Here is a 22,441-nt window from a genome sequence, read left to right as displayed (position 1 = left end):
ATCCGGCCACCACCACCGGTCGGTCGGCTTGATCTGTTTTCTGTGCCGGTAAGTGTGCCGAAAATTGAGACCATGTGCACCGGCAGGGCAGGGGGGAGGCAAGAAAGAAAAAAACAACAGGCGGACCATTTAGAGGGTTGCGATCGACCCGCAACACCCTTCCGTAAGCGTACAAGAAGCTTAACAATGTAAAACAAAAACGCACAACCCATTACTCATGATGTGTTGTGCCTGTCGAGTGCAACGATTGCAACGATCAATATGGCGTGCTGCTGCTGCTGCTGCTTGCTTCCAACTGTGGCATGACGAAGCGCGCGCCTCGACTGCTTGAGTAATAGTAACCAACTCACCCCCATTCGGACGAAAATTGGCACCTCTTTTCGATGGTGGATGTTGTTGGTGTTTCTGTTTTGTAAATAAAACCCCCCCTCTTCTTCCGACAGTTACGCGCGATGCACTTTGAAGTGCAGTTTTGTGTACTGGTCTCCGGTTGCAAATTAAAGAAGGAAAGCAGAGGGAGAACGTATGATGGAAGGTACAGTGGTGAGGTTATAGTATTATTTTCTTGTTCGATGGATTCATGATCAATCAAAACAATCGAATTGAAATATGAAAACAAATTATTAAATAAACCAAACAATTAGTTCTTCCGACACAACTAAACAGTGCGACCCAAACCGAAGAGAATTTTAATCGCTTAAGAAAAGTTAACAAAAAGAAGTAAGTGTAATTTAACATTCCGGTAGAATGGACATGATCAAGAGGTGGAAAAGATCAATTAAAAGAAATTAAATTTGAACCAAAAATCATTATAATATTCCAGAACTTAAAGACATCAGAAGTCTGGGTTATAATTATCCAGGTCTTCAACTATTGATCAGCATTCTATTAGTGACAGTGTGTGGCCTTCTGCGAGTATTTTTTCTTTTTTCGGCCTACAACCTCAAGAAGTCATTAGGAAAAAATATTTCTGGCTTTGTTTTCTTCTAAAAATTACTCAGTTTATTTCCTTTTAGATAAACCCCAAGACATTGTAGTATTTTGGAGGTATACCAAATAAACCATTTAACATATAATTTTTATGAAATGCTTTTGTTTGGACTAGAGGTGATTTTTTTTACCTTCACAGACAAAAGTAAATTAGAATATGGGCTGACCACCGGCGGAGGTGATAGCGGCGTCGGTCTCCACACGAGAAGAATGATGTACATATCGTATCCGGACCGTTCCCTCGTAGTGAGGACTGACTATCCAACTACAACGTGGTATCAGTAAGTTTCATAAGCCATTAGATAGCTAACATGACCCTGAAGGTCGTAAGGCCAAAAAGAAGAAAAATATGTCTTAGAGCGTGTGCTAAGATCCTTATAATTAGATCAATGGCGGAGACTCTAATATTTAGCCCCGTGTAGTTCTGCGGATATTATGAACGAGTTCAGAATGTCGTGATGAGATCAGTTATCAGATTATACTCAATGCTGGAAGACAAAATAATAAAATAAATACCCGTTGTGAGGACTATTCAACGTAGAGGTATCAGTGCAAGTCTAGTAAGCCATGACTACACAAAGTTTACATAAATTAATGCTGCGTATTGCATGCAGTTTTATGGCTTATGTTTCAAATTAAAGATGTATTTGGCAACTAACCTGTCAAATCAGTACATCAACTGTCAAACGCTTTAAGATGACAGAATACTTGTTTCGGTTCAATTGCTTATGGCTGCTCGAATGCTTGCCTGAAGCGGGCTGCAATTTTTCAAATCTTAAAGGTTAAAGGTTAAAGTCATCATAAACCCCATAGAATGCTTAATTTACTAACAGGAGTAATTCGTACGACCTTTTTCGATCAACGTTACCCTTTTAAAACATTCTGAAATCCAGAGGCTTGATAATTGAATCTAGCAATATGCAATAATTTAATCAATATTAACACCACGCATTAAAAATACTCTTCTATACGCATACCAGCGCTCACAAGACTCGTCATATTCATTTATTGTTCCCCGTGCTACCCAGACATTGTACAACATTCGCCAGAACAAGCGGAAACAATTTTCGGTGCAGCATTTTGCAGACGACCGACCACCGAGTGTGAAAGAGCTATTAATAAACCACCTCCATACATACATACTGTCCCTGCTCTTGCGCTACGTGAAACGACAGCCAGACGATGGACAGCATATGGTTTTCTAAATGGTTTCACCACCAACACTGTCCCAAGGACAGACAGGGGCAACAGGGCAACGAATGGCGAACCATGAAACCGGAAGCGGCCCCGAGTGACCAATAATTAATGTCTCACACCTTTTGTCCAATGCCAAAGACCACCAATAGAAAGAAGAATTTTCGAGCGGAGAGTTTTGGTGCAATATTTTGGAAAATTCCTCACCGATTAAAACCCGTGTTTTACACACGCTGAAGGAAGAATGTCAATATTGTACCGAGCTTAAAATTCCAAACATAAGCCAACCATTCACCGATGGGTGGTGATTACTTTTGCGCACCTTTTCATAACGCCACCAAGCATCCCTCAGTGTGCGACATATGTTGGTGCACGCGAAACTAATTCAGGGCGACAGATTCCGCTGTCCAGAAAATCGCATGCAACGGTTGATAGGAAATCGGTGCAAAAATTAGTTACCGCGCCAGGTACCGATGGTATGTGCAATTAATTTAATACCTTGCTGCATGCACCGGGCACAAACACACAACGAAGCGGAGGTCCTCCGGATATCCTCAACATTCTCACCCCAACAAGTGGACCGGAGTTGAGCGCATGCAAAAGTTCACATGTACTCTCTCATTAGTGTTGATTGCATTTACAACGACATTAATACAACGAGGCAATGACATAAGGAGGTAGAACACGACGGGGTAAGGCGCATACACATCGTGCACAGTGCAGGAAATGCAACCGGAGGCGCGAAAAGTTTGTGCAAACGATATAGAAATCAATTAACATTAGTGTTCACGACACCGTGGTCCAACAAAACGGGTCCAATATTGAAACCATCTCGGATCCAGTTGCTAGTGGCGAATGTTTGCCGAGAGTGTTGTGGCGCATCAGCCTAGAACTACGCACTATGCTGTATGCAACACCTCCACAGCAGCTCGTTGTAGTAGTGCAATTCAAATAATTTCCGACCCGCGAGGTCTCACGTCTAATCAATGAAAGTGTGCTAGATGGTTAGGGTTTTTAGCAGCTAGAGGGGAGGTGTCGCATGGTCAATATTGACACCAATCGAGAAAATGGGAACAATGACATACGCTGGTGTGGGCGCTACTCTTCAGCAGTGTGTGCAGCAGGATGATTGCATTCAAACTTCTAACGGACGGGGCACTCATCACTCATCATCAACTTGCACGGGTGAGCGAGAGAACGCAAACTTAGGGTGTGAAAAGATCGCCTTTTGCTAATTGCAGTTTACTAGCCCTTTGCACTGTTTGTGTGTGTGGGGGTGTGTTTGTACATGTATGAGGGCGTACATTTTCTTCTCGACACTTAGAACTATCACTTGACTAATGTCAACTTTGCCTAGATCGTTAGGAAGTAACATCGGAGGCAATCATTGGAGGACTATCAAGTGTGAGACTATTATTTATGGCTATTGTGCAAATTAACATCAGTGGATGAAGTGCTCTAGCAAAGCTTTGCAAAGCTTAGCAAAGCACTATGAAGCAGTTTCCAGCAGTTTATGGTTTAATTATGAGCTTCAATAAATATTTTGAATAAGCTAAACTTATTAGACTGATAAATTATCTTGGTGGGACCGTTTCTGGATGATGTACTATGAATTACCGAACAAATTGTTGGTTTATAGAATATAATTTATCTTAAATATATTTATTAAATTGCCAATTTTGCTTGAAAGTTTTAGAAGATGTGAGAACAATAGGTTATCAAATGTGAAACTTAAAATTATTATTTTATTAAACAGTAACTTAACGAAATTTTCGAAACAAGTTGGACGCTTTCTTAGCTTCTACAGTAGATTAACCATGCTTTTTTCAATTTTAAATCAGATAAACCTTTCGAACAGTAAGTACTTCATTGTACCATTATTTCCCTATCGTGTTCCGGTCGATAAGAAATAAATTACATTGTAATACACGACTAGTGCCTTGCAAGAAAACGCTTTCGCCCAGAGGAAATGTATGACAAAAACGAACACGATTCCCTTCGCAATGTACCCGTAGCCCTTCATTACCTCCAAACGGGTACGGGTAAGTTGTATATGACACACGTACCGTCAGACCACGCCAATCCGTCTTGTGACATTTGCACACCCTACCCTGCCACCTGCTACGCCAACAAATGCACGATTTTGCTGCTTTGATGTTGCATGGGACCATTGCAATGCCAATCATTACTGCGTCGGGTGAGTATAGGGTTGGCAACCAAGCAAGCATGTAAAACCCCTTCATTTCCTTGCCTGTCATAAGTCTGTCTGTCATAGGGACATAGTCGCAATGGAGGGAGGTCTGTGTGGGTGATGATGCGTAGCGGATTCTTCCCTGCATTCCCTGGGTGATTCCGTGTAGGCAAATCCTCCCTAACCTCCCCAATGCTCCCGTGACTATAACGGATCATAAATTTTCCAAATTACAATCGACTCTATTCGGAGGACGCAACGCAACTTTCCCGCCGAATGTTTGTGATTCGAGGTTTCGGGTGGGTTCCCCCATAAATCAACACCCATTACAAATCGTGGAACGCGGAACTGGCGTTCTTCCTTCCTCAGATGTCTCCCTTCAAATCGCATTTCCTCTAAGGAAGAAGCAAAAAAGGAGATGCTCGAATGGGGAACGGGTTTGAAAGTCGATACCACTTTACATCCTTTCTCGTTTATTCTGGTTAAATTATACTTCAGCAAAAGGTTGCAAATTTTGCATCCATTGCACAAATTATTATTACCTCATACGCCACACTCAGGGCTCAAACTCAGGGCCAGAATAAACCATCATTCCGTAACCTTTTTCTATAATATATATTCTATTTTCCGTAACCCTGTAGACAGTGCCGAAGCGTAAAATTAAACTAAATCCCTCTCGATCGCCGGTTTTGGTCACCCTACCGGGACGAGCCCGACCGAACCGAATCGGAAAATGAGTGAGAAATCTCCTAAGCATTCCGGGGAAAAATTGTTCCTCTTAATACCGATTTCGATTTCAACCACAAACCAACGTCACAGAGACGCACAGTTCCGGCAGATTTGCGTTTAATTTTAAATTTTAAATTGCAACCCCTCTCATACATTACTGTCGTACAACATTGTGGAGCAGGAAGTGTTCTCACCCACCGTCATATCAGCCTTTGTGAAAAAGAGCTCAGCAATTCGTTCTAGACAGCTTGATAAATGACTATTCGTCTTGGGATTCTAATAAAGAATGTACTGTACTCCCTTACGAAATAGATGCACATTGTGAAATTATGACACAAGGCTCCGATAGGTTCGTGGTCTCCATCACCTTTCTAACCGTGCACATTCTGGTGCTTAATGAAACCAACCTACAAGCTACAATAGCAACTACCTCCCCTACTTTAAACCAGCACTCAACAGCACCAACGCAAGCCAACCAGATGGTAGTAATGAAAGGAAAACTTCAATTTAACATTGCTAACGTGTGCCGCACCACAAACGCAAAGGTTGGCGCATTACCAGAGAGCGGGAGAAGGTAATGGTTAATGATAGGAAGGGGACTTTACATTTCTTTATGATGAGCGTCCCATGAGAATGCACGATTCATTACAGTGAAGCGAAAAGTATAGCAAAAAAACGAAAGAAACAAACAAACGACGAACTTAATTATGAGCCGATCGTCCTTGGTTTGAGTTTTTTAGGGATATCAAAAATAAATGTTAGGTATATAAAATTAAATAATATTTTGTGTAACGCACACACGCATCCTTGTATAGCTCGTTGCATACGTAAGAACATTTCATTGGATAATCATAAAAATAATACTAAAAATAACAAACAAATATTAAACGAATCAAAAAACTGTAGGTCTTAAAAATACATAACTATTAAAATATGTGTCAAATTTGCTGTTCTCTCATACATATTACGCATAAGAGCATAATAAACATGTAGACAGTGACGGACGATAGAATAAGTCCATATTAATCTTTAAATGATCAAACAAGAAATCGGAAAAAATTATGATTCGTACATTTATTTTTATCATTTTTTTTAAATTTTGAAAATATTTTCTATTTTTAATTGTATTGAACATCCTTAAGCTTTCAAACTATAAAAGCATCTAGCTTGGTTTTTAAAAACGTTGTTTTGTTCAAGTGCCAAATTTTATTTACTACTACTAGGTTTTGCTTCAACTTTTCGATTGGTACATTGACAGAATTGATTTCGTAGAGTGTGTAGCTCGATGACTTAATATAGTGGTGCACAAGTGGCAAAAGTGGAGCAAATGCTGTGAAAAACAGTCTCTTAATGTTTGCATATCTGACAAATTACACATTAGCGGTTGTAAACTGGTTTTATTCTAAAAAAAGATTTTTTTGGTTATTCTATAGTTTTGTCCAACACTGTAGATACGTAAAAAATGCTTGCAAAAATTATTATAAGGTTAACATTTTGCATTTTTTCTGCGTCACGCCCCCTCTTTAGGTTTTTGGATTGCTCTATTTTCAGTTATTTAACATATTCTTTACTGCTTGCTATTTCTGCATTTTATTCTGAACTTTAAAAATTTTCAGACGTTCTATTTTCCTTGTTTACTACAATCCACAAAATAAAACACGAAAAATTTCCACAAAACGGATCTTCAATCAAGATAAACTAAAACTGCAAAAAACAAGTCTCAAAAAACAAACAAAAAACTTCTTCAGAGGAAGTGAAACCGCCGCCATTTCTCAATTACTACAATCTGACAAGTAAACAATCCTTTTTGACAGATTTGTTCTTCGTAATCATAGAGCTCAACTAGCAGAAACACGAACCGCCTGTTTTTGACAGCCAAAAAACCCCTGATGGAATGGAAACCAGGAAAGCAACAGATTATGAATATCAAAAGGAAAATCACTGCCCATGAATATTTTTCACATAAAAATACAAGGCCCCCCGCAGTGAAAAACGCTACCGTTTAACCCCGAGGGTGTGTTTGTGATTTTCTTCCCTTCATGTTTCTTCCTCTATACCTTTTTTTCACAATCAAACGAATACTAAACCATATTTGCATTTTTGTATTACATTTTTTTTTCTTTTCGATTTCCCGTTTCCCTGGGTTTAGTGTACGGAAAGAGCATTCCGCACCGTGCATTCCATCAATGCAAACCATCCGTTACTTCATCAGTTTCGGGTAATCTTAGAGGGCGCAAAAACGGGGGCTCTTTCGTGTAGCGGTTGCGGGCAAAACCCTAGCTGGCTTTACTGGTAGATGGTTTTCCATTAAAAATCCCAATGCTGGGCAGCTATTTTCAATTTCCTCTTCCCAGCCGTCGAAAAAGGACCGACAAATTTCGATTTCACCAACAAAAAAAGCCTCAGAACCGTCAGAAACAGAATGGTTTACCAGCTTTTTTTTTCTTCCTATTGGCCATCGGATCCGTTAATCCATCTAGAGTGTCCATCGCAGTTCAAACCATTGGCGCGTCCTTATTCCCCAACTATAAAAGGGCAAGCATTTTTCCGGACGGCCTTTCTTTTGCGCTTCACTAAACCTAATGCATCGAATCGAAAGGCCGGAGTGTGTGGTCAATCCTTTTCAATAGTGCGAACGGTTTAGGCAAAAAAATGGCTAGGATCTAATGGAAATAGCTTCCCAACCATCCCGAGCAGGGATGCCAAGTGCACTCTCGACAGTGTAAACCGGAACAAAAAGACCCTAAAATCAATTTATTTATCAAAGATTTTTTTTCTCCTTTTCCTGTCGATTTTGATGCCGTTGTTGCCCAGGTTGGAAGGAGGCGGCCGATTTTCACGGACGTCCACCATGAACGGTAGGGTATCGGTAATAATACGTTATTTATGTCCCGCTTCTCACGACACCCGCACGCTCAGACTCAGATTGGTCCAGGCGAGAGTAAGCGATTAGTCTTTCTATTGGTTCTCTCTAATACACACACGGAGCACAAATTGCTGCATGCTGAACCTGCCAGCAACAAACAAATAGCTACCACACTACCCTCAGCTACTGCATAAGCTCCTGGTTCTGGTTTAGTGAGGATCTGCAGGACACACATCTCATTGTCGTCCATCATTGCCAGATTTTACCGCAGAATGTGGTTTGCGGCTTTTCGCCACTGTCCTTGCCCGCGCGTGTGTTTGTCTTCTGTGCGTACGTTCGTTAAGGGGGATGAAACCGCAAAACTCCCGGAAGCGAACCCGGGCAAGACACATGAAAGTCCTTCGGCATCTTGGCGCCAGGCAACGTTCGAGTACATCCAACCAATAATTTCTCTCTCTTATCTCGGACGGCAAACCCCGGGACGAAATGGCTGGCTACGACAACTTTCGGTAATTATACCGAAGTTTGATTGCTACTATTATTACTCCCTCCCCTTTTTCTTGGCGGTTCTCCGTGGTGGTTTATTGTTATCAGTGACCAATGGTTGCGGCGGTGGTCCTTCGAGATGCGTCCCGAGTATGGGGAGGCTTGTAAGCGGACGTTTGACTTAAGGACTGCGGCTGTTGCCTTGACGGAAGGATGTTCACTCTCTTCACCCGCAGGCAACCCCAATATCACACCGAAATAGTGAACGGCCCAGAGAAGAGTATTATTATTACACCCATCCTCCATCATCCTTTGGTAGCGAGGTTCACGATCGTAAAGCAAACAACCAATTTCGCCAACAACAAAAGGCCGGCTCAGGAAGCAGAGGTATAACACTGTGGACTACTTGATTTCCGGCGATGACACGTGCTTTTAATGGTTTGCGTCGAGGTGAGGTCGAGTCACTCGGGAAGTAGAGAATATATTCTAGTCGGCAAGGGACAACGGTTCGGGGGGCTCTGTGGCAAGATAGTATTGAACTTGGAAATTATCGAGTGCTCGGAGACCGCTCTATCGGTGCTAGGTAAGAGAGTGCGTTCTAATAAAATATATCAATAGACGGAAGTAGTCGGCGTACAAGGCGTAGCAGCTCACAATAAGAGTAAGTTTTAGCACGTCTCCCGTAGAAGGATGGCGTTGATGAGGTAGAGAAAACACCGTCAAGATAAATATTGATCGAGTGTATGTGTGTTGTTGGTTACGAGCCGTACACTTGTAATTTGATTATAAGTTACTTTTGCTTGGAAAAGTCCTTGATAGATGATGGAGGAGTTATGTCCATACAATAGCATAAAGTTCTAATAATTTCGTATATTCCCAGTTCTCGAGACTTCCCTCAATTTTTACGCATTTTGTAATACATAACATGCTACTAAAATTACTTTTAATTCTTGCATGTTGTGTTGTAAACAAATTCTAAAAAGGATCTCATATCCCTGTAGTATCAATCACCATAATAAAAGTGTGTCCTCCTCTGATGGTCACCACACCTCCAACAAGTACAAATGTCCCATGAACTCAACCTTCCAGTTCTCCCCCAAAATACACTCAGCTAATCGCTGGACATCCCCTGAAATTAATTTCATTTAGGCATTTAAACACTCTCCCTTAACACGAGTCCCTCTTCGCACGTAGGGGATGATGACCAATGGTCGATTTTTCCAGCGCAAATGTGGCAGATTAATTTTATTGCTGAATGGATTTTTGGCCCTGACGGTGACACCGAACCAATTGAGGACTCTCCCCTGCTCCATTGTGACAGATAAACAGCATCATTCATTTACATAGTACCATTCAAATGATGATGAAAGCATTTAAAGTAATGTAATATAAGTCCTCCACACGTTTGTACTTATCCATGCTAATATTTAATGCGGAAATGCGCCGAGGGATACCACTCTCCCAAAAACACTCAAATAAGCTCCAATTTCCACTAGTAATTTCCTGGACATGCAATCTCTCTGCCTACTCACCTAGTCTTAAACCATTTCTTCTACACAAAATCCGTAACAGAAAAGGAGCATAAATTTTAGATTTCAATTTATGATCTAGCTCCCTATCCTACCTCGTTTAAAGCGTCATCCTTTCCGGTTCCATCAGCTGTGAATAAGCTGAAGTTTATTTGCTGCCCACAGGACCCACAGAGTCCACAACCATCACCATTTTTGTCATTCGTTTCCGACCGAAAGCTCCATTGCTAAATCGTAAGGCAGTGGGAACACTCGCCCAATGTTTCTGGCATTACGCTGACGGTTGAGAAGATGATCCGGTAAAATGATTGCAGTGATTTAGATTACATCAGTTCGGTAACGGACGGCTCAACCGGAACTCGATGCGCCAACCAGCCTGCCAGAGAGATGTTGTTTCCCTTTACACAGGGCTGCTGAAAATTGAAATTCGAACTGCAACGAAAAAGGCATCTCCGGTAGACGGAGAACCCCGAAGCGATGGCAGCATAGCTTGGGGGGAGGTAAGTTTGTTCTGCTAGAGGATGTGGTACAATCAAGCCAGCAACAACATTTAATCGTAGTAAGGAGTACCGCAACCGAGCAGGAAATAGGAATAGAAAAGGGAGAGAGCTCTTAGAGCCCTTCCCGAAAATCCTTGAATTTGCAAACTTTACTGACTAACTTCAACCCTCGGCTGAGCGAGAACGTTCCAGGGGTGAGGGATGTATTTTCTTTCCCATTCAATTTATACCTTCAGCTTACCAAGTCACACCCAGACCATCTGGGAGACTTAACTAACCATCACGACACGACGACGAAGGCTAGTCAACGTACTGCAGTGTGCAATAAAAAGTTCAATAAATCTTCACCGGTCGGATGCAATGGATGGATAAATCGGAACGAATCAGATGGATGGTTGGCGTTACTTTGTCATTCAAATGAAACACAAACACCAGGATCGATTTCATCTGCGTCGAAGGCAGTAAGTCAAAAGAGGGAGAATTTGTAGAAGATAATATAAATATTTTAACTGAAACTTTTGTGCCAGTTAATATCATCGCTTTCCCGGACTGCAAAGGTAAGGTTCCTTCTAGACATTTGTCACTAGTGAATCACAGAAACAGTACAATAAATGTCAAACATTCTCCCTTCCGGTTTGGTGTTATCCATTTGTGCTTTGCTTGATTGTAGCACGTGCGCCCTGAATGCTGTACGAGCATTCCGAGCATTCGTTACTCGGTAAGTTCGCCACTTGGGGGGTGCAAATCTCACCACCAAAATCCAACCTCTACTAGCCGACAACGTACCATAAATCCATCCAAATTCCATCCTCTTGCTCCCAAAGTTGGACGAGATGCCCCGGGGTATTGGGGGGATGAGTTGAAAGGTTTAGGAAAGAAATTTCCCAAATATATCTCCAAAAACTAGAACGTTACGTGCGTATCGGAGCCTCGTACCTACCTCTCGAGCTGCGAGTTGAGGTCTCCTTGCGGCATAATCCTATCAGCAGAGGATCTATAATTTATGAACAGAGTTCACTCGCATGGTCATGAAGCGGGGTAAGCAAACGGGTTGAATTGTGCTAAATATTTGACCATTTCCGAAAAGTACGCCATGGATGGAGCGTTGGGGGCATAAATTGTGCCATTTTACAACCGCCACGCCATTGCAGCTGACCAACAGTAGTGGATCTCTTCTGTCGGACTCTTCTGATGCACATGGAAACATTTATTAGTCTAACCTCGCATTGAACAGCGAAAAAAAAGGCCCATCCCATTCGTTCCTGTTTTAGAATGCGAAATTGGTGCTACATGTCTTCACGGATTTGGTGTATTCGCGGACACGTGTTTTCCTGATAACGACACCGTGTACTTGGGACTCTACCTCTCATAATCATCGCCATGATCATCATCCTTGTTGTCGTACCATTTTCCTTCCATAAAACGTTGATAAGAGACGCTTTGAGTGCTTCTTTAAATCATAAATTATCAACACTTGCCTGTCAGGTTGCGCTTGCATGCCTTGCAGAACCCGTGAAAGTGGACATTTCCCAAAATCTACCCGTTCTCGATACGCCTACATCCCGTGAGGTTTCTGAGCAAATACGGAAACGTTTCGCTCCTAAGCTCCAATAAACATTGCCAAGCAGGCGAAAAACACATAATAAGATCTTAATTATAGATAACCTTCTCCCTCATAAATGGTGGTGCTTCTTCTTCTACTGCTCACTGGTAGAGCAGCACCTCGGCACCCTGATAGTAAAACAATCGTTACCATTCTTGGGACAATTGCACACGCAGGCCCCGAACGGACGACGAAGCCGGGAAGCCTATCGCTTGCATAATTGCATAATTTTGACCCCTCTACAACTCTTTCCTTCCCCGTCACTTACCTATTGTCGTACACGCTGGACCGGTGATGGAGTTGCCGGATAGTTGAGTGATGGCAAGCAGCAGATCGCCCACCAGCAGACAGGCAACGTAGTGCGTTTGGCAGCGCCAATGAAGCACGTGATGTTGCGACGGTACCAGCAGACCGGTGGCCAGTGTGGCCGCCAGAAAGATGGTCGAGATGAGCAGACCGGCAGAGTACAGTACCAGGCGGCTGTCCTGTGTGGAGCATAAGGGCAAAGAGTGAGTAAAGATTGTATTAACGATCTCAATCATCGGATGGTTGAGCGCTGTGATGAAAAGTGTAGTTGCTTTTTAGTACGTTCCTTAACGATTATGGTACGCTGATTGTGATTAAATGGTTGAAGCCGTTTAAAACGATACGGATTTTGATGTTTGCAGAGGGCGAGAGGCCCAGTGGAATGTTTAAATTCTGCTATCCGGATAAACGGTTCTGAGTTTTTGTGGCTCTTAGGAGGTGTGGCTCATTTTCGAAGTAAATTTAGTTGTTTTTTTACTAATTAAAATTTTTAAAACTATTATGATCCATTTTTTTAATATAGACAAGCTTTTCATGCTTTGAAATCATTCAAGAAGTAGAATTTACTAAACATTTACACTAGAAATAATTAATTGTGGGCAAAAGCTTCGAAAATCTCAACACACGAGAAACAAAAATGTTTTAAATCTGGACTGTAACGCATTGTAACGCTTTTGTAACACTGATTCTGTGATGCGCTACAACCAGGGTATGGCGTTAGATTTGATTTTGTTTCTTTCTACTAGTATTATCCCATAGAATTCCTATTACCTAAATGAAACCTCAAGTATTTCAGTGTTTCAAAGCGAAATAAATGCATAACTTCAAAATAATGAAACATTTTTCAAGCATTGTGAAAACTAATTTCCTTTTAAAAAGTTTCATTTACTTTTCACAATTCTTGTTTGCACAGCAACTCGCTGTTGTGCGTCCCAAGTTCGCCCGAAACACCCAACACCACCGAATATCGTCATTTATTGCATTCTCATCAACGATATTTCCCAGCGGGAGTCGGATGGGAGGAAATAAAAACTCGAAAACAATATTGCGAATGTTATTAAAATCATCATCACCATCATCGTCGGGTGGAGGAGAGTTTGCCTGCGAACAATTGCCAACTCATTCAACCAGGCAAGTTTTATCCTATCGATTTCTGCGCTTTTACACTGTAGGGAAATCATTCCACAGACGAGATGGGTATCATAAGGCCACTTGATTCCAGTTTTGATAAGCGTTGAACAAGGGGACGAATGCTAGAAGGTGACGTTTTCGCCCGGGGGATAGTGGTGATGATGTGGAAAATTAAACACCCTCCCCTTTCGTAGTCTTGACGCATTAGGGAGAATGTGTTGGAAATAGGAATTGATTTTCTGGCACGTTAGTTCAATGCATCGATTCCCGTTCTTACCTGCTTAGCGATGGGTACCGAGGCCGGCTGGAAGTGTTCGGAGCAGGTGAAAACGTACACCGTCCGATCATCGTCCCGGACATGCTCCAGACAGAACTCCCCGGATGCGAAGATCTTCCCAGAATCGGTCGTTACCGAACCAGTCTGTTCCTGAAGCCGCGATTCTTCAAATGCCCCCGCAATCGCATGCTCCTTGCAGGCCGGAAATCCGTAGCTCAGCTCCACATACGGAGAGTGTACGATCTTCGAATCGAACAGCTCATGACCCCGTGGTAACTTCGAGCACGTTCGGTTACCTCTGTCGTAGGCAAAATTAGATCCACAACACCGCAGCACAATGCTCGTCTTCTCGGGCGCTTGCAGCGAATCCATCTGACCGCCATTACTGCCATCGGTTCCCGCACCCAAAAAGTCGGTCGGACGCTCCGGACATACCAGTGCAACCTTCTCATCAATGCAGTAATCCGGCACCGGGACCAGCACATGCTTCTGGTTCAAAAACAGCGATCCATTGCCCATCAGCGTAACCAGATCTACGTCATACACGTTCGGTCGGGGGCATGTTTCCGGTTGCTGTTGTTCGGTAAACTTCATGAACGGTGGAGCCGATCCCAGATCCTTGTACAGCTGTCCCTTCGCCGGTAGGAAGATGCGCGGGACCCATTTAGCGATACCGCCCGCCACACATAACCTTTCCGCCACGTTGTAGTACTCGCCCAACCGGCAGCATTTGTTGATGCGAACCTCTTGCGGACGCGTACCGGCAAGTCCGGGTACGGCCAGCAGGACCAACCCGAACGCGACCAACGAAAGTAGGCTGCTCATTTTTGGTCAAGGCTTGTTTTTCTGTTGCTGTGACGCGAGCCCTAGTTTCGTCTGTGCCACTCGGCTTTTCCGGTGGCGTACTCCTACGAAAGAATCACACAATATCACAAAACACTGCACAAACCCTACGAAGGTGGTAGAGTTGATGATCTTCGCTTTTTTTGTTATCTTTTATATTTATTTCTTTTTTTTCCTTCGAGCACGCTTACACACTCCGCAAGGCTTTTCACTTCACATTCTACTCACGTGACACAGACCGACGGGAATAACCGGATGAATCGCGACAATACAAAAACACGCGACTCGCACACATACACTATAATAGATCATCATCATAAGCCACACAATTCCACTTTTCCTCTTTTTCTTATTATTGCTTCTGAGCTCTCTTGGGATTTTACACTGCTGTTGCTTCTACTGTGGCCTGCGTGATCTCGACTTGCGGCTCGGCGATCGACTTCAACATTCCTGCTATGCTACACTTTTCACCGTGCACCCGTTTTTCGCGCGAGTTTTCCCCACCCACTTTCCTCACAGCCTATATGTGTGAGTCACAGTGCAAAGCGCGCCTCTTATGTCTGGCGAATAGTCGCGATGTACTTAGGCACCATCAGCAAGCTAGACAATCGACGGTGGCGGCAATGGTGGCGATTGTTGTTGAGAAGGAATTCCCCTGAAAAAGAAATAGTAAAAGAAAAATGTTACAAGTTTGTCTAATCCAACCATTGGCACGCTTTCTTGACTTCTACGCGAGTGGAGCTCAGTACCGAGAGTTCTCTGACTAGTCAGCAGTGCCTCTCCCTCCCCTGTCACACACAAATTCAAAAACCCCACACAACGCACGTATATCTAGCACGCGTCTGCTGCCATTGCGATGATTTTGCGATCCGCACCGAATGGCGGCAATGTGGCGAGTGCACGTACGCGTGTTCCGCGACATCACAGACCGCGACAACCTCAACGCGCTCTCTCCCTTCGATGTGTGTGAAGGCATCCGTTTTGTGTGCATCTCTTTGTAATTAGCACACAGGCCGGTGCACGAAATGCGTTGCAGATATGCAACTGCACAAATGCACCACAAAAGTTAGGTTTGAAGTCAGCGCAGCGAGCGCATGATGTGCATCGGTCGTGTCGAGCATTGATTCAGAATGTGGAGATAATCCGGCTGTAAATGATGGGATGGTGTGTTAGGAGATCTTCATCCAATGTTAGATCCATATGAAACTATTTACTTAGAACAAGAGAATTCATGACAATCACAATTTTACTGCATTGTTGTGTGTCAAATGCTCTATAACATTGATTCTTCACACAAGAGGCCAAGCAGGAACGTCTCGGGGTGATCTAAATGATCTAAATCAAAGTATTGAGAGGTTGGATTTCCGGTATAAGTTTTCCAAGGTGATCACATTATTAAGATGATGATGATGATCCCACCTCCACCCCGCATAGGATCAAGGAGGAACTCTTAATAGGTCATTTAGGAATAATTTTCAACAGCACAACCGGTTTGGACTTTAACTTCAATGAATCATTCCAGTCACCAGTATCTCCAATCACTAGACATTGCAGGCTCAGGACAAACATTTCCACATGAAAATGCACCCATTTCGGACCAAAATCTCGCATATTCTGAGCTTTAAAATATTAAAGTCCTAGAATGTCTACAAAAGCAGGAGTCTTGTTGTAAATAAACTCTTTTTTTAATTTTAAGGTTCTAAAATTAATTTTAGAACCTCGAGAGATCTTGGGAATAACATTTATGGCTTCTTTGACTGAAGTTGCATATATCTGGATAGTCAGTACTGTGTACGACGAAACGGTGCAGACGGTATTTGACACCCGTTCTTGTGGTAAGATCGGCGCCGCTGTCGCATTAGATTCCGGGCCTTATCAGAGCTACAGATAGCTAACAGAAATGTTGAATATTTCAAGCCACTATAGCTTTATACGTTTCGGCACTACTAGAGACAAAAAAGTCTATAAAAACAGTATTTCTCTGACAGAACTTAATGTTATACTGAGAAAAACTATATCAAGTGTCTTTGCGAAAACTTTTATTCTGTCGTAAAAAATCCCTTGATAGGTCTGGCATTGCATTTTCTGGCTTTGTCCTGCATATACGACGAGAGTTTGTCCTGCATATACGACGATAGAGCAGATGAAAGATCAACTACCACAAGACCGGCGAATAGCTCCAAGGTAAACAACATACCTCAAGAAAAAACAACTTCAAACCTAGAATACACTAAAATATTCTCCATACTGTAGCTTTTGACTCTGGGCACAAACTCAGTGGCTCTTGGCTCCAGATTTGATGTCCAAATTATAGCGCTGTGTCCAAATAATGCTTACACAAATTGAGGCACACAATTAAAGCTTACCATGCAAGGATACCTTTCGTTTTCCGACTCGACACGTGATAAGGATGTTTACTTTATCACCCAACTTCAAACACAGTGTTTAACGTACATTAAGCTTTGACAAACATTGACCAAAGAATAACACGAGTCGATCGGGAAAAAGGGACTCATAATAACCACATACACAGCAACCACTACCAAGAGCCAGGGAAAAAACCTACAAAACGTCTCGAAGAAGGTATGTAATTATGATCTTTCCCCCAGCACGTCTCGTCCATTAGGAGGCAATAAACGTGAAGAAACCAATTTCGTCGATAAACCTTCGATGGCAGGGAAGTGGAGAATATCTTAAGAACAATCCGACCGGCCGGCATCTCGGTATGATAAAGCGAGAGAGAGAGAGTGAGAGAGAGAGAGAGAGAGAGAGATAGAACACAAAAAGACGATCATGGCGACGCAATCACACCAAGCATGGTATAGCAAGGGGTATAGGATGAGCGATCGTTAGCGATCATTAAATCGGATCGAATCACCGTTCAGGTTCCCAACGATCAAAAACGTCAAACCCGTGGGGTGGGTAAAACCGGTTTTTTGATAAGACGAGCCACCGTACCTTAACCGAAACAGTCGATCGTACCGAACTACTACTACTGCTGCTGTATGGCGCACGTCATCGAAACAGGTTCAAACCTGCTCGGCAAAATGTGTGTGGGAACTAAGGACGCCAAGCTTGGGTCTTCTGTGCCGTGTACTACCAACACACTAATTAATAATGCAAACTGTCATCTGCGAGTGCGTTTCAAACGCACACATACACAGACGCACGCACAAATGCGTGTGAGGTTTAGCGAATCAGTCTTATCACTATCGCGCTGGACCGTGAAGAAGACTCGCGCCATTCAAGCGCCTGCCGCTCACACACAACACAACAAGAACAGTCCATCGTTCGATCGAGGTTGATTCTTTAGGTTGCGTAATTTCATGGCAAAGATCATTATAATCGGTAGTGTGTGAGTGTGCCGATTGGCTGATCCCATTCCTGATGACTAATTTACCCATCATCATCATCATCACGAGAGTGTTTTATGAAGTGGAACGAAATCGAATCTAATTATTCAGCCAAAAATTTGTAACATCATCGTCTCCCTGCTTGATTGCTTTCGCCTGTCTGGCCCTTACATTGTTCTAAAACCCTGATCATCCGCACACACACACACCTGTAGGCGTGTGGTACGCATTCTTCAAGACAGGATTGAGATCGAGATCCATTTCTTCATGATTCTGCTACGGATGAGTAATGCGATCTTTTACACGCGCGTCTCGGCCACAACTAGATTTCTTCATCTTGCGCTATTTTCAACCCGTTCTGTTAAGCCATCGCGTCCTGCACTAAGCCACACACGCAGACACAAGAGCATTATCTTGCTCACTCATCAACATCGAACCAATGACGTTTGTTCGTGGGGCATGGGGATGAGGGAGGAAGGAGCGGAGATTAACATGCGTCTCAAAGAACAATCGGTTTGTACGAAGGAACATTAAGAACAAGAACGAGAGACACACACAGAAAAGAATAAAAACAAAAGAACAACCCCACTCGAAGGGCAAAGCAGGGGCCACCAATCGGAAAGGGTAGGTGAGGTGAATACCTTTCCCACAGGATTGACCCATTCCCTTTTCCGAGCGAAGAACACAGAACCCACAGGACTGATGATCGCGCCCAACAATAGTTCAAGAGCGTGCCATCTCACTCTCGCCACACAGAATCCTTCGCAATATGCATCTCCCCTATCGCTACAGGTGTGCAGCTGGTCTCCGTCACGCACACGTTACGCACACTACGCAACACTTTCCCAGTGTTGCCGGGTCAACCGATTTGTACTCCCGCATGCTAGATCTTTTGTTCCAAGCAAACAATCTAACAACGCATTATGAACAAGAAAGCCACCATTTCGTGCTTTTTTGGAGCGAAACTTTATGTCATGCACATTAAAAATATCTTCACGCTTGTTTTTTTCTAACTGCTAGTGAAAGTGTGACGAAGCACCATTTTGCGCCGAATTGGCAGAAAAAAAACCGCACCATCAAACGAAACAAACACACGCACCTTCTGGGCAGGCTTCCTTCACCGCCTGGTCACCGGGGGAATCTGCAGATATGCTTTCTGCAGCCACCAACAAACAAAAATGACTTCACAATGCCACACACCACAAAACAACTGCACTGGGCTAAGTTTTCTCTTTTTCCTCTTGTTGCCTTTCCGCACAAAAACTAACACCACATGCAACGCATTTCACCGGAACCGCGCGCGAAATCTTTCCGCTGCGTTGCGAAAGGAAATAAATTACGCGAAACGACGACGCACAGCGACAACCCCGTTCAGCCGTGTGCGAACGCTTGAAAAATAAGAAAGCGACTAACGTTGAAACGCACGCACAGCGAACAGCGTACCCGGTTCGGTTTGCTCGCTCGCGAGTGTGTGTGCGTGAGACAGAAAGAGAAGGGGTTCGATTTAAAGCACACGCACACCGGCAAAGAAATGTGGTAAACAAACCGTTTTTGACACTTGCCGGCAAGCTGTGGGCGTTAGTGGTGTGTGTGCACTGGTGCCGGTAGCATAATTCCGATGAAAACCCGAAGCAAACGCGTTGGAGTATGCGAATGGAGTTTGAGGGAAATAGCATAGCAGAGCATAAATTGTTTTGTTTTGTTTTTTTTTTAATTCTAGCAGTAATATAATTAATTATACAATTTTTGTTTAGAAAATAAAACAACTATATAGAAAAATACTAAAAAAATTCATTATTTACATATGTTTTTTAATGGAGTTCTAGGAGTTCAATTGGTGTGAAAAAAATCTGGTTTAAAGAAAAACAAGAAAAAAAACCTGTTAAAAAATTGAATAAATTTATTTGCCACAAAGGAAGTTGTATTTAAATGAAAAAAAAACTTAAAATAAAAAAAATATCTAAACTTTAAATAATCAAACGACAGGGAAATGCAATGCTGTTTCCCTTAATGCCTTCCGAAAGCGACAACATACAACATCGGTTTACATCGGAACTATGCTCCGGCACGCACACATCGAGCGTCCACAGTTTGCCGGCATGTGTCAGAAACAGTTTGTTTACCACAGAGCTTTAGTCGTGTGCGTACAATCCCATCTTCGCCTTGTGAACCGAACCGCGGTTTTTTGTTTTGTTTTGTGGATTATGTTGTTTGATGTGTATTTAGCATTTTATATTTCATTTTTTATTAAGTAAAACAACATTTGAAATACACTCATATTTTTTTCTTCAAATAAAATAAAGAATTGAATTTATGAATGAATTGGTTTTTAAAACTGAACAATTTTCGGGTTACATTCAAAACACGTTGAATGTTTTATTTTTCATTGCAAATTCATTTAATTTGTTCAAGGTCAACAGCATTTTCAAACTATTTTTAATATTTCGAGTATAAAAGCGCGCATATTCTAAATCTAAATTCTAGATCTAAATTTGAATTGGTAGGACACATACTGTTATACTTAGTTCGGTGTCATACAATCACCCTCTCTGCCTTCAGATTCGGCAGCATAACTTTCATACATGTGCTTGCGTGCTAGGTTGGTGGCGTTGCATACAACAGCATAACGCATCATGAAAATGTAACGTTTCAAGTAGACAACCGTTGCTTATTTACCCCTCATTGTAAACTGTACTGAATTTCTGTGAATTTGAAATAATTTACTAGGTGAATGACTCGAGAAGCATACCCTCTCCTCCACACCCATCTTTAAAGAAATTTGTTCGAAGCTATGTGCAAAACACCCAAAAGGATGCAAAGCCACCATCCACAAAATAATTTGAGTCTGGTCAAATTGATTGGATAAATAAGCAAAAAATATGGTAAAGGACTCGAAAAGACCAGCAGAGAAAAATTTATAGCGCCGGTCTTAAAACTGCAGCACCGGGATTCAAATCCCATCCGGACTGTTCCCCCGTAGTGAGGACTCACTATCCAACTACTTGGTACCGGGAAGTCTAGTAAGTCATTCGATGACCGGTGTAACCTTAAAAGGTCGTTAAGCCAAAAAGAAGCACTAAGTGTGCCAACCATTTTTGACCAAGCTGATAGCACACTATGTATTCTTGGTAACATGTGCTGCACTTTGCATACCTTTCGGCGTTTTACGCATTACGTCGAACAGATTTCACCCGGTGGGTTAAAGAGTGGCCTACTCTCTTCTCCGAAGTTTTTTTACCGTAGTAAAATCCTGAGATTGAAACTATTGCTCGTGAGAGGTCAAAAGGGATTCAAATTCAAATTTTATCTATATTTTCTACTAATTATTCCAACCATTTTTGACTACACTGAAATTATTTAGGTGTTTTTTTCGGAATTTGAAAAACAAATTTCACCAGGGAGAGGAGAGAAGCCTTTTTCGAACCTTTTACCTGAAACAAAATCCTTTCCAATTTCCTCGCGCTTCATTAGTAACACAAATTTAATGCTTTGCATCAAAAACCAAACTGATCGTAAATCTTTCATATAGCTCAACCTAATTTGCCATACCTCAACAACTCCCTCACAAGGTCCTTCCCCATACCACCCCACCACTCCCTTAAACTCTTTCCTCCTTCAAAACACACCATACGTACGCATACTCATTAATGCAAGCTGACGCCGGAACGGTTTACATTATCGCTATAAAGTTAATTACAAATCAGTTGGCTCTCGGTTCGTCCACAAGAACTTTCTTCCCGGTTAGATGATGATTGCGTACAAGGAATTTTCCCTTCATTTCCATCGTTGTTTACGAGCGTACGGTAAACAGGCGCAACGTGTTTATCGGTAGTTTTCTCGTTGCACACCTCAACAAGTCCCTGCCCTCCTTTTTTTTTCCTTCCCAGGACAAATAATTCATATTCGGTAATGAATTCTCCGCCCATGCTGTGGAAGGCGTACGATTACACCGGTGACAAATGGAAAATGTTCCCTCCGTATCCACTCCAGACGAGTTGTAGTGCTTTGTTGCGATGCACAGACACAATATGCTTCAAGCTCTCACTGTGCACCATACAATCAACACGCTCAAGTATCGATTCAAATTGGTCTCTCCCCTACTTTTTATCAGCAGAGAACAGAATAAAAAGGTCCCAGCGTTCTAGCCGGTAGTTAACGCACAATCACGCCATCGGTTGATGAAATTCACTTTCCAAAGAGGTAACTCAATTACACATTCAATCGACCGACCGGAACTGTCCTGGCGCTGCGTAACGTGTATCGTATCGTACCAGCTCACCCTAGCCGAGACTGCATTCCAACTCTGAAGTGCATCGCTTGCGGCTCATTTGTTCGTCGAGTGCAACAACCTATAACCTCTGCCGAGTGCGCCAGGTTCGACCGTCAAACTTTGTTTTTGTGGCATCATTGTTTGCAAACCTCTGGCCCAACTCTCGGCCTGTG

The 22,441-nt window shown here is 42.6% G+C and overlaps 3 protein-coding genes across 3 annotated transcripts in view; 1 reads left to right on the top strand and 2 right to left on the bottom strand.

Annotated features, from left to right (window-relative positions):
- The window catches only part of LOC126564357 (probable G-protein coupled receptor Mth-like 1), a 159,201-nt gene extending 144,535 nt beyond the window's left edge, over window positions 1-14,666 (bottom strand). Inside the window, exons 1-2 of the mRNA XM_050221379.1 lie at window positions 13,803-14,666; window positions 12,357-12,573 (exon numbers count right to left, since the gene is read on the bottom strand). Coding sequence (XP_050077336.1) covers window positions 12,357-12,573; window positions 13,803-14,627 — 1,042 coding nt within the window. The 5' untranslated portion in view covers window positions 14,628-14,666. The remainder of the gene's footprint in view (window positions 1-12,356; window positions 12,574-13,802) is intronic.
- Window positions 1-22,441, top strand: part of LOC126564100 (eukaryotic translation elongation factor 2) — a 398,467-nt gene that overhangs the window by 262,374 nt on the left and 113,652 nt on the right. The gene's annotated exons all lie outside the window — the stretch shown is intronic.
- LOC126564395 (ATP-binding cassette sub-family G member 1-like) overlaps window positions 1-22,441 on the bottom strand; it is a 440,656-nt gene that overhangs the window by 358,982 nt on the left and 59,233 nt on the right. The window lies entirely within an intron of this gene.

The sequence above is a fragment of the Anopheles maculipalpis genome, chromosome 3RL (genome assembly GCF_943734695.1).
Source record: "Anopheles maculipalpis chromosome 3RL, idAnoMacuDA_375_x, whole genome shotgun sequence".
Lineage (NCBI taxonomy): Eukaryota > Metazoa > Arthropoda > Insecta > Diptera > Culicidae > Anopheles > Anopheles maculipalpis.
Note: the sequence above shows the minus strand (reverse complement) of the source record. Positions and strands in the feature narration are given on the sequence as shown.